General features: G+C 44.8%; 1 protein-coding gene across 5 annotated transcripts in view; it reads right to left on the bottom strand.

The window, feature by feature from the left end:
- The window catches only part of FNIP1 (folliculin interacting protein 1), a 69,048-nt gene that overhangs the window by 41,246 nt on the left and 14,789 nt on the right, over positions 1 to 13,013 (bottom strand). For 2 of the 5 annotated variants that reach the window (XM_075441607.1, XM_075441609.1), the window contains exon 1: positions 5,832 to 6,534. The exons of 2 other annotated variants lie outside the window; for them this stretch is intronic. In XM_075441607.1, coding sequence (XP_075297722.1) covers positions 5,832 to 5,929 — 98 coding nt within the window. In that variant the 5' untranslated portion in view covers positions 5,930 to 6,534. Of the gene's footprint in view, positions 1 to 5,605; positions 6,535 to 13,013 lie in introns of those variants that run through there. One more of the 5 variants, XM_075441610.1, reaches the window with a different exon arrangement.

Below are 13,013 nucleotides of genomic sequence, written 5' to 3'. Positions count from 1 at the left end.
TGTGATTAGTACTTTAACGACAATTTGTAACCCAACAACTTCTATAATAGGTCACAGCAGGGAACCAATTTGATCACCAAAGCCATGGTTGCCTATCAGAAGTGTTTAAGACTGTCCAGTATAGACTCACAGGCTTTACAACTGGTGTAGTCCAAGTGAGGTGAAACTAAGCACCAAGACGTACAGTTACTCGGTCACTCGAGAGAGGAAATCCATTTCCTAATCTGCTCAGCCCCCCCATTTAGCAACAGGAGAGAAAAACAGAAGCTGCAGAGAAGATACTGTGCAAAAAAATGTCAAAAGCAACTTCTTACAAGAAAAAATCTTGAGCAACTTGAAACTGAAATAACTTGATGCCTAGATTTGGGGGCAAAGAGCCGCGCACCCTCTCTGCTTGGGCACCCAAAGCCAAGCATCCTCCGCAGAGGGACACGGCCACACGAAGAGCAGGCTGCAAACCCAGCAAATTCTGTACCGAAACCCAAGCAGAGCGACAAGCCCAGAGCAGAGCTGACATTTACGGGGGGCTCTGCTAACGAGCCCCATCTTGCATTTCAGACAATGTAAGAAAACAAAATCCACGTTGTTTGATGCATATTTGGAGTGTTATCAACCGAGAGGCTCAAAGGCACTAGAGCTGGGGACAGCTGCTTGTGAGAGCCGGACTTCAGCTACCAGTGCAGAGGCATGTGAGACCGCTGGGTAAACTGGCTTCCCAGAGGAACCATCTCCTCGTATTTAAGTGAAATCTATGGAAGTCTGGAAACTCATTTGGCTTCCAGAGAGGCCACGTTGGTTCCTACAACCAAACAGTATGTGACAACAACAACGGATTTCTTGCCAAAGAGGTGCTATCGCTTGCTCCACCCCTGCAGTGCATTTGAAATGCCTTCAGACAGACAAAAGCGTGTCTTCCATTACCGAGTACTTTTGATATTTGACTTTGAAATTACTGGCAAAGAAGGGCAGTAGCTGTTCCAGATCTTAGGAAAGTCTACTTATAAAAAGCTCCAAGAGCAGATTACACACTAAGAGGAGAGAAAGCTAAATATAAAACTCTTGCTGTATTCGGAAACATATTTGATCAAGGTAACAAGAGCTTGTTTACTTCTCAGCTTCTTCACATGACATTTTAACTTTCTCTAGACAAGCATTTAGTAGACACTATCCATCATAATTCGCGATAATTCCCAATAAGCGTTATCTCTGTGACATAATGGAGTCCTTAAGCACATTTCAGCCTTGCAAAAACATTCCCTGGCAATAGTGGGCCACTTCCCAAACCAGAAGAAACTTTCAGAGAGCTGGGGGAAAGTTCATTTAGGCAGACAGTAAACAGAGGCAGGCTGGCACCTCTGCCCCAGCCCCCCACCTCCCAGCGAGGAGGCCGCGGGACACCGAGTAGCTTCGCTTTTGTTGTTCGCAGCTTTAAAATAGCAGTGAGCTTGATACGGGGATAGATTATCCCCAGAAATGTACCAATTCCTGCGCGCAATACGCAGGGCACGTTCTCAAAACAAATATAACAGGGCGATACTCCAGCGCTGCTCTTCAGGCAGATGAAAACTGACCTAGATCTTCTGAATATAATTAGTTCTGTTTATAAATGGAAACTAACTTTGACATTTAACTGATGTTTTCTTGAGATTCTTATAGGAAAACCAGGAGATGTAGAATCAAATGTTCTGGTAATGTTAATGAAAGGTGAGCCTCCATCTCCCATGCTCTTCTGGAAATGACGGTTCTCTTAATGATGGCTTTTTCCTGCGTGACCTATCTACCACTCTTTGATCTTTCCTTGAAATTGTTTATACCTAAAGAAAAAAAAACCAAACCCAAACCCAGAACAAACAAACAAACATGAAAACCACCACCAAGAAAACCCCGACAATCTTTTCACCAGTGGAAGCGTTTGTGACTTTGCCACACAGTTGTTGCTGTGAGTTTACCCACTGAGCAAGAAAACAAATTATTTCCGAGGAGGACACGAGTCCTGTGGAGGTCTCCACCGCACAAATAGTAATTCTCCTAGAACGAGATGTTCAGAAATATCTATATGAATAGAATGAGGTAGAAATCATCGATGTATAAATGCTGCGTGGGATATTTCAGAAACAAATGAGGTAAAACCAGACCTCACACAACCACAGACTGGCTGAGGTTGGAGGGGACCTCCGGAGGTCGCCCGGTCCAGCCCCGCACAGGTGCTAAGGCGAGCAGAAAGCACAAAGGGAACGGAATTGTTTGGGACAGAAAGGCAAACTTCCACATGAATAATGATGAAATTATTAGAAATTAATAATAATGAAATCAAGGCCTGAAAAATGATATTTTAATGCATGTTCACACATAAGCCCTACTATTCTTCAGCTCTTCTTGCTCTTTCACCAGGTTTATTTTCCTGCCTTTTTTACACTCCACCACCAGGAGCATTCTCTGTAGTTTACATTTACAGATCCATCGCACGCTTGCTGGCACCTCGACTGCAAGTTGCATGGCAATCCAGAACTCCAAATTCTCTCCAAGGGTGGATTTGCTCATGTACCTAATTCCTGGAGTTTATTACTGCCATGGACATTTCTCAGCAAGAGGCAGCTGAACGGCTTTAACCTGGTATTATTACACTCTGTCCAAGTTTTCACAGATGAAATGACAGGTGCAGAAATCCTTCATCACCACTCCACCGATTAAAATACAAGATTTCCCCCTGCAATTGAAAGCAAGTACATTCCTTCCTCCTTGTTTCCACTACAACACAAACAGCACTTCTTCACTACATTCAGGGTTTAGCTTAATACTATTTTTCCTCCTGCCTTAGACTTTACTTTTAAGACAGTTTCATACTAACACAGCTTAGGTAGTGTCCCACTAGTTTTTAATAATTAACCCAGATATTTTAGAAGTCTTAAAGAAAAGCAGCTGAAGCAAATGAGTCGAGATATTAAGCAGGCAGGAACTGTAAAAGTTTGCTAAAAAGTAAAGTTGCTCAAAACCAGAATACGATTAATCACTGAAAAAGTAAGTTGAAACTATCAGTCAAACTATTGTTTTCCTACATCATGTTACCCATAGTTATAAAAACTGCCTGGTGATGAATCACTTCCAACTATTTTTAAATGCATCTACGCAAATGATATTTATAGTTTATGCTAGCTTATCTGTTCTGCGTGTTTTTCATGTTAGCACCTTTGTCGAAGGCTGACAGGAACAGCCAGGGCAGAGCGGACGGCAGGTCCACCTCGCCCTGCCCTCCTCGCACAAAGGGAAGGTCTTGCTTTACTCCTGGTAAGACGAGCATCAGCACAGAGGCACGGGGATCCCCAGGGCTCACCTCCAGCTCTTGCCAATGATCCTCTTCACATCCTGTTGTTGTTTCCGTGGTGCCTAGACCATCCCGACATAAGCGCTGGACAGAAACTGTCCCTGGCTTGACGAGCTTATGTTCTGAGACCGTTCCACTGGGTGCACTGGGACATTTCAGATGCAGATTATCTCCACGTTCCATGGAGATGCACATCCACATCGAAGCACGCTCACCTGCACACGTACAGCCCAGTAGTATTTAAGATCCTGCAGCTGCTTTCTTATAGGGAAGGGTGATCAGAAGCAGAACGCAAATGGTCCTTGCCTAGTCCAACCATCACATCATACACCTCTCACCCCTGACTGAGATGCTTTTTCCAGCAACGGATTCCTTTCTACTGCCCAAATTCCTGTGCACATTTCTATTATCTGTTACTTGATTTTCTTCTTCCGTTTTTGAGAAAACACAACAGAAGTTGAGTATATAGGACACCGGGGAGGGTATTCTATGTATTTTAATACCTTCTTACTGCAATTCAATAATTCACTTATTATTTGACCATTATTGCACAAAGACATCTGTGTAGGCCTTTCTGAAAGAGCCCACCTAATCTGGAAGCAATGAAAACAGCCACGTATGGCACGTTAACAATGCTTCCAGCTTTGGAAGACCATCCATTAGTTTTCTTCAAAGAGGCATGGGCAGCTTATTTATTTTTTTAATAATAACACCCGAAACACAAAAGAACACCATCAGGATTCACAGGATAAGGATGATCCAGACTGCACTGTTAATCTGCAAAGCTGGCATTTTCAGCAAGAAACTCCATTTAAATGTTGGTGACACAATATGGCCAGAAGATCTCTAAACTAGAAACCACGGGACCTATACTTAGAAAAAATATTGCAAGATAATTGTCTTTACAAGAGTTGAGGTTACTTCAGGGTTGTGTGACTGTTGTGGTGAACGCCTGCTGATTCTGCAGAGAAACTCGGCGTTTGTGACTTGACCAAGGCCACGGAGGGAGCCCGTGACGATCGATTGCGAAGGAGTTTACCCAGCACTCCGGGCGACGCTGCCATCTGTCACTTTGACCTCAGCTGCGTTTCGCAAAACTCAACGGACCCACACTCTGGGTAGCAAGGAAGAGCTGACAGACGGTGGATCATCTCAGGGACAGCCACTCGGCACGGATGACTGCTTGTAGCAGTTAAATTTTTAAGGTTTATCACAAGGAAATAATTTGTCTTTTAAAGAAAAAAAAAAATCCAAGCCACTCCCTTTTCATTTCTGGAAGGAGGGCGACACGTCCACGGGCAGTGCCGCACCGCAGAGGTCAGCTCCACGCTACATCTATAAATCTGTCTCGTTCACTTACCAGCTTAGCAATCCTCACCTTGAATAGCTGCACTACTTGAGCTCCAGGAAACTTCTGCTGCTTATACTAAGCACATATTGTACACCAGGCACATATTCAGTCAGCCAGATATTTCACACTCAGTCTAATAAACTTGGACCCAAACTTCAACTGGCTTCCAAGGTCCTTAGCTCTGTCCAGTTCTTTAACTGTATATGAAGCTCACTTTAGTCTGTTTTCATTTTTTTCTCCCTTCTACCAAGTCACTTGGCTCTCACTAAGATACCTAATTTATACTCTAAAGTCCAACACATGAGCCAGCTGCCTTTCCACAAGCAAAAAGACATAATACATACAGGTTAGGTGCAGTCCAGTCAACACATCAATCACAACCTGGAGTGCGAGACTGACAATCAGTAGGTTGGAAGGTTTTGTTGAAGACGTGTAGCACGTTGAGTAACTTTGCCATTTACACGGCTTCATAATTTACCATTATTATTAGTACCAAAAATATTCTATAAAATTACTATTTCATGCACGTCCTTTCAAAAAGCACCTGTTCAGCTTTTAGCTGATTTAAGCACATGTATGCATGCAAGCACATGCCCGCACACACACACAAGCTCTGTGCTCTTCTCAAATACCAGTTTTGATAAAAAACACACACAAACGAGACACAGTTCCTTTCAGTTGGCTTCACTAGCATTGAACACAATGTTTTACATTGTTCGACTGCACTTCCCTTTGCAAAATTACAACAGATAGATCCAATTCAGGGAAAAAAGATACATTAGTGTCATTTAGTATACAATTATAAGAGGAATCTGAAAAAAAATTAAATTCTGAAAGCTTCACATCTCTGGAAAAGAAATACTTTCATCACAATGAAAATATTAAGCTTTCAAATAATTAAAATAATCTCAAGAACTGTGCAGCGACCGTACCTGGGAAGCATCTTTGTCCCCCGAGCAGTTCCACTTTTCAAAATCCCTATAAACTCCTGTTGTGCCCGGCTGCCAGCTCAGGTTAATAATAGCAATGAGCCATATTCATCCAAAACCACAAGACTGTCAGGTGACATATCAAGAGGTCTGAATTTAACTCAAACAAAAGACTCTCCATGCTGCAATGCAAAAGGCTTAATCCTAGCAACAGGATCACAAAAACCACCTTAAACACAGCAGTTCGCCGAAGCACAATACAGGCGTTTGCACGGGGCTGCGTTTGCCCTGCCCTGGAGTTTCAGAACCCCGATCCTGCCCCTCCATTCCGCTGCACAGCCCGGGGTTCCTGCGCGAGGAAATATCGCCCGTCTTCCCCGCGCCTTTGTCTCTCCCAGCGCGCTGCTGCAGAGGAGATCAATCTAATTCATCGGGGAGCTGAGTGCCGCTTTGGCAGCCGCCGGAGCGTGCATGTCAGTCCATCTATCATCCTCCTCCTCCTCCTCCTCTAGCGAACGCGATCGGAGTTGAGTCTCATGACCCAAGTCCCTGGCAACTGTGGCTGCCGTCCTGCACCTCCGCGAGCCGCGACCGTCGGGAATTCAGCCTGCTCGGGCGAGAAGCGGGAGGGCAAAGCAAGGCGGCCTCCTTCCAGCCTGCACCCCCAGCCCTTCCATTCCGGGAAGCGACGGGATGCTTGTGCCGGAGCCCGGGAGAGCGGCGGTGGAAAGCCAGCGCTGACAGCCATCATGTGACCCAGCTGTCAGCGCGTGCCACCTGGAGCCGCCATCCGCCGAGCCCCGATGGACGCGGGGCCTGGGAACCTTCAGGGTGCCGTCCGCGGGCAGATGTGGCCCGGGGCTCCCCGGGTCTGCCGCCTGCCTTCGCGGCGTGTTGGCGGGCTGAGCGAAACCAGCTCCGCTGCGCGTGTGACAGCGGCACCCGCTCCCCCTCCCCGGCGGCGCCTATAGGAACAAAGAAAGCACTGTATGCCCTGCGAGGGCTCATTAATATTACAAGCGAAGCATCAGCAACATGCAAGGCAACTGGATGGCAATATATAGGGATTTTGGGGGGGGGGGGGGGGAAGATGTGAAATAACGCCCACGAAGAAACCCTGGCCAACCTGATAGCTGTAAACAAGGTTTTACGATTGCTCTTGCGGTAACCCAGGCCGTGCTAGGAAGGCTGCCCGGTACATCACAACAGCAAAGAGCTTGCTATTTAAAGAACTTTTTTTCTCTAAATTGTGGGGGAGGAACGAGAGACATGGACAGGGAAGCGAGGAAGGAACCGGGCATCCAAAAAAGCAACGTACATTAAAAGCCATCAAGCACTGTCACAGGCATATGTGGGGCCAATCATTCATAATATTAATTTTGTATTATCTTTGGGCAAAGATCAAGAAAAATACAAAGCCAGGAGACTGTAGCATCATAGGTCCTACTTCAGGTTCTTTCAGTGTCTGAAAACCTACTGGTTTTGCCAACATTTCAAATACAAAGGCAGCAAAAATCCATTTATCATCAGGATCTCCTGTCCCACTGCGTCCCACAACACAAAGCTGCGGGCTGTCGAGGACTCCCCTGCATCACAGGGCAGGTGAGTTGATTTCACGGGCTCTGGGCTCCAAGACCCAGCAATCCCAACAGCCCGGATGAAGTTTTGCCCTCCAGGATGGATTCCACCTGAGAACACCAAGCTCCCTCTTCCACTACACGGCTCCGGGATTAAATTCAGGGAGAAATCCTTTATCTATTGACACAACAGCAGTTTCGCTGCTGACTTATAGGAAGGTAATATTTTTACGTTTGCTGCTGGGCAAGTGTTTTGTCACAAAAGCAATAAGACATAGACACTCACTCGGTTCCAAATCCAAACCCATTATCTTTTGTGACCATGATTGTTTTATAGGAAATTTCTCATTTAGAAACGAGGAGTTGAGGCCCTGACCCCACGCAGAAGTACACTACAGACTTGGCTTTTCATACGTGACTATTGCCAGGGAATTCAACGGAATTACTCACATGAGCAAAATTGGGCATGTGCTGTTCGCAGGACCCTTGCCTTAAAACCAAATCATGTCTTTACAGCTTAAAATGCCCAGCCTTGGGAGTTGTAAGCAATAACATTTGACCTCTGCTACCTTGCTGATCTAGTGAAAGGAATGTGCTGTGTACAGTCACTTTCTTTACCTGTGTTGCAAAGGCATGGCTCTCTAAAGGTTACTGATGTCAAAAGTGACCTTTTTTCTCAGACATGCAATGGTGAGAAGTTCAGTGCAATGTATTATGTAAACATTTATTTACAGGAGTAGCATCTAAGGTTTCCATTTTACCTCAGGGTAACCTGATGCGCATTAAAGACAAGTGCTTTGAAAGCAGACCCAGCCTTCATCCAACAACTGACCAGGAAAAATATTGGAAGGAATTTCTCTTCAAATAGAGACGGGCTCAAAGAGTACAGAGAATAAACCGTGCTCTAGCCAGATCAGTGAATATTTATTGCTTGAGGAAGGACTTCAGATACTCAGTGTTGGTTCAGAAACACTCTCACCATTCCCATATCCAAGAAAACACTTGGGCCTCTAAGATTAAACATGCATCATGCTCTTCTCTAGGCGCATATCCAGGCACAGTGAACATCCTATTTATTGAGCTGGAACAGAGGAGGTAAGTTTTCAAAAACAACGCCTGATTCTACATTTCTGAGGTCAGGGAGATTTTCTGCTCACACCAGTATGTACCTATGGTATTTCAAACCTGGGTCCAACAGGTTTGCAACAGGTCTACAGCATCTATCATTGCCAGGTATCTCCAGAAACGTAGCTTTTTGTTTTTTTTTTTTTAATTCCATAAAAGTCTCTCATTTACCACCTAGGCATTACTTGGATTTGGCAGGGAATACGATACTCTCCTTCTCTTTGAAATGGTGCACGCTTTTTTGTGCACGTGTAAATTTGAACTTGGAAAACAAAGCTGATAATATTATCTACCTTCAGAAAAACACTTAACGAGTTCAAAAAATAAAGTGATCAAAGTCTGCTGCCCTAGCCCATCACCTTCCAGAGAGGCCCTGGGAGGGCACCTCAGTACCCCCGCACATCCCCCCGACGGCAGAGGGGAACGATGCGGGCGACGGCGTCCAGCCGCATCGACCAGCCCAGGGGACAGAGTGCACCCCAGCCAGGGGCTCTCTGCGGACCCCGACGCCAGACTGGGGCTGTGGCTCAAACATAAATAAGCCAAAAAACAAATAAACAAAAAAATCCTCAAAACAAAACAGTGCCAAAAAGCACTACTTTCTTCATTTTATCCAAAGGTATTTCTGAAAACATTTAGAATTACTGCGAAGGCTCACATGCACCTTTTGTGTATAAATCACCTGATTTTAAACCAAGCAGACAACAGTTTGCCCCAACCACAAGCTAAAAAAGTAGTAAAATGATTCATTTCTATTCTGCTTTAACGAGTCTTTTTAGTCTTTCTCCTGAAAGCAGGCTTCCCTCATCCATGCTGTAAATACATACAACAAAGAGCCAGAGTAAGCAAGTCAAGAAATGTTTATCGCTTAGTAAAGCACCAAGGTAGGGGCTGGAAGCCACACTAGGCAAAGAGAGAAAACCAACGAGGATTTTATTTGAAATCTGACTAGAAATAGTTGGATACCATTTCCCTACAAAATACTCATCTTAGTAGGATTACCACTGAGCTAGACTTTTAAAAAATGTGCTTTCTGTGCATTTTTGTATCCCTGCAAAAAAAATTCCACTGAATTCCTCGCTGCTGGAGAGGAAGAGTGGACAGTACTCCAGCACAAACCCTCTGTACACAGCTGGAGCGCACAGGCATACCTGCACGCACCATAGATATGCACGCGCAAACAGAAGCCCAGCCAAAGGTCAGCAAGAGCCAAAACCATGCGGGAGATCACTGCAAGTGGGCTGCAGGTTTTTCAAAACCTAGGCTCCACTTTCTTTAAAGGAAACCAGATTCTAAAATACTGCAAAAAAAAAAAAAAAAAAAAAAAAAGTGTTTTTCATGTGCAACACAAAAAAACCCCAGAGAACCAAGTTCACAGACTCTTCACACACAGGATTCTCGCTAGCAGCAAGAGGTCTCATGACTGGAATCAACTCTCTCCACGGGCGGTGTCAAGGAGCACCAGCATAAATCCGGCTCTGCCTGGGAGCGTTCCTGGAGGGTGCGACATGAACATTATCTTTCTTTTCAGAACGTGGATGCTGAGACCTCAGCAGATTGACTGTCCCTTCACTGCTGTAATTTTTCAAGTTGTGATAAAAGATGCTTAAAATAAAAATAACTATCAAAGTAAAAATCTGATGCATGGTTAAGCTACTGGAACATTGCTGTTTGTTTTGTATCACATTTCCAATCGCAATCTACTATAAATAAGACACCGAACAAACCTCCATAATACCAACTGGTACTGCAAGACAACAGGGCATTTTCCCCCTGCCAAACAGTTATTTTATTGTGCCCTCTCGGGTGTGCAGAGCAGAATAATCTTTGGCTGTAGCTATTAAAAATAAAGTGTACATAGTTCAGTAGTGTGTGTGTGTGTGTTTAATGAAGAGTTGGGAAGAAAAAAAGTTCCAGTACAAATTGCTTTTGCTGCACATAGACAGTTGTTGGAAATAAAGAATTTTCTGAAGTCACACCGAACTCTCTAGCGCAGCAGAGGAAGGTTGTGGGGGGGAAGTCTTTCTTTCCCCCTTTATCTTGTGTATTCTGGAGATGTCTAGATAGATTCTTCAATCCTTAAATCCACCCATAAAGCAAACTTCTGTTTGCCATCCCCCCTTCAAAAGGTGAATGACAACACGACACCCAGTGACACGCAGCATCTATCTCTGCCTGACACATGGGAGTTCCCAGCAGACAAGAAAGGCAACTTCACCTGTGAAAACCAGCACCTAGGTTACATCGGGGCTACCACCGTCGAGAATGACTAATATGATACAAAAGTGACTGTTTCACAGTGCTACACGCAACAAAAACAAGCTCACAGGCTTAGGTGCATCAAGTGCACAGTTTATTGCTTAGGTAACTTTATGGTGAATTGCTGCTTTTAGTTTTGGAGATCACAGATACTAACAGATACAATGAAGAGAAACGAAAATATATTCAAGTCAAGGCTGCCTGCAAGAACTCTCTTGCCATGAAAATGAAGACATCTTAGAGGGATCGCTGTAGCTCCGCTAGTGCTATCAATTCCATTATTAATAATAAACCCTTCAGTGACTCCTGATGTAACAAGAGCACGTTGGTGCAGGAATCCTGACATTTTCATTTTTTAATAGACAAACATTGAATTCCCTGCATTTATCTTCAGCTTAAAGAGTCTTTAAGGCTTTCTTTTCACGCTCTTCCCAGCAAATATAAGGACTATGGCAGTTTTCTTTCTTCACAAGTGAAAATGGAGATTCTCAATACATTACTTCAGTAGGTATAAAAAAAAAAAGCTGCAAGGTGCATAAGAAAATTGCTAGTGTACCCTAGCTACACCTGACCTGCCATGTGATTTCTGCAGCAACACTGAGCAGTTTGCTGTCAGATAGATATATCAAGAAATAAATAACTTTCTAAAGGCTTAAAGATTCGAATGTAAACAGCTGCATTTTTTTATGCCACACATTCTAACCCGTGAGCTGTGCCGGGGTGGGCGAGCGGGGCTGGGCGATGCTGCGCTCGGGGTGCCGGGAAGCAGCGGGTCCCCCAGGCCCGGCTCTCTCCAGGGCTGAGCCCCACCAGAGCCCACCCAAGGCCAAGATGAGCCGGGGTGGAGATCTTCAGCCTGGAAACATCACCCATGGAGCACCCAAACTACTGCCAACACCGGTAAGCAAACCACCCGCTGCAGACCTGGGCATCTGCCACACTGCCCGGGGCATCCCAGGCGCCACCCGGGACCCCACAACCGCGTCGGGGTGGAGGGAACCATCTGCTTACACGGATTAAAACATCCTGTAATACTTGTTTCATGAGTTTTATAAGGGGGAAAAATATTGCCTTGGTGGTGCAAGTCATACAACGCGAGCAGGCAGCGTGGGGATTTGAGCATTCCTTGGCTGCAGGCCACGTCCGTGCAACTGATTAAGGTGGCTGCACTTGTGACTGAGTGATAATTGAGAGCCCAATAAATCTCCACACCAGCATTTGCAACTCAGAGGGAAAGCAATTGTTACAGACCCTTCATAACACGTTGCGAGCAAAAGAATTACAACTAATATCAAAATTATCAAGAATCCCCTCAGATCACTCAGACCTTCCTTGCCCAACATTCACTGTTTCAGTGAAATTACCAGGAGTGTAAAATACACAAAAACTACAGCTTCAAGCTTTCAGCTAAATCATCACCAGCACAAACTCAAATCATAATGATTTCTCAAGAGTTTGTCCAGTACTTTCAAGTCTTCTCTCTCCCCTACCCGAGGTCTCATTTATCTGCACGGACAGCATTGCTTTAGCCAAGGTTTACGTGATCTTTTTTCTGCTTGGAAAAATGAAAAAAGAAAAGCAAAGCTGCAGCTGTTCAGGGTTCCTTGGGGAAGGAGGAAGACAGATGTAAGTAGTTACTCTCCAAAGACTCACAATGATCAGCGCCTGAGCAGCATTTTACTCTGTCCCTCATGTGACTGTTTAATTAGGTGTTGATTCACCCAGTCATGAGACACAAGGAAACAAGGCTGCAAGCCCTAACGTCAAAGTAATGCCTGTTCTGCCAGTTTCTGTATTAGCAAAGCACAAAGGGGACATCCAGTTCTGAGAAGCAAAACGCATGTTTCCTTGCCCAGAAGCCAAACCATCAAATCACTTCAACCTTTCCATATGGGAGGAAGAAAAAAAAAAAAAAGACATCTCAACAATTTCAGAGCAAGATGCTTGTGAGCTCCCTGAGCTTTCTCCACCGTAAGAGCCAAGACCAGCTTGAGCACCTGCAGAGCGAGCTCCCCGGCCGAGCTCTGCAAGCCCTGCGAGCAGGGTGTGCCCTTCCATCTGGTAATCCAGGTCCAAGCCGCTTCGGGATATCGTGCTTTCTTCTGGGGTTGGTCGGTTTGTTTGGTTTTGGAAAAAGAATACAAGATATTTTGCTATGGCTTTATTCCTGAATGTTAACAGAATTGCTTAGCTGTCTTATTACCAAAAAGCTTTTCTGTTATGGGGTCTGGTTGCCATAGCAACGGGCTTTTAAAAATATCAAAGACATTTTCAGCACATGGTAAACCAATTTCACAAATGTGTATATTTGTAATAGGAAAAGCTGGCAGACAATTATTTGTACGCACTCAGTTCAACCGAGGTTTGACGCAGGGATAATCCCAAAACGCTGCTCTCAGTCTAAAGCCTTGTATCGTAGAGGACTACAGTGAACTTTACCTTGCTGTGTT

Source organism: Opisthocomus hoazin, chromosome 22 (assembly GCF_030867145.1).
Source record: "Opisthocomus hoazin isolate bOpiHoa1 chromosome 22, bOpiHoa1.hap1, whole genome shotgun sequence".
Lineage (NCBI taxonomy): Eukaryota > Metazoa > Chordata > Aves > Opisthocomiformes > Opisthocomidae > Opisthocomus > Opisthocomus hoazin.
The sequence above is the reverse complement of the archived record's forward strand: the minus strand, read 5'-3'. Positions and strand labels throughout refer to the sequence as shown.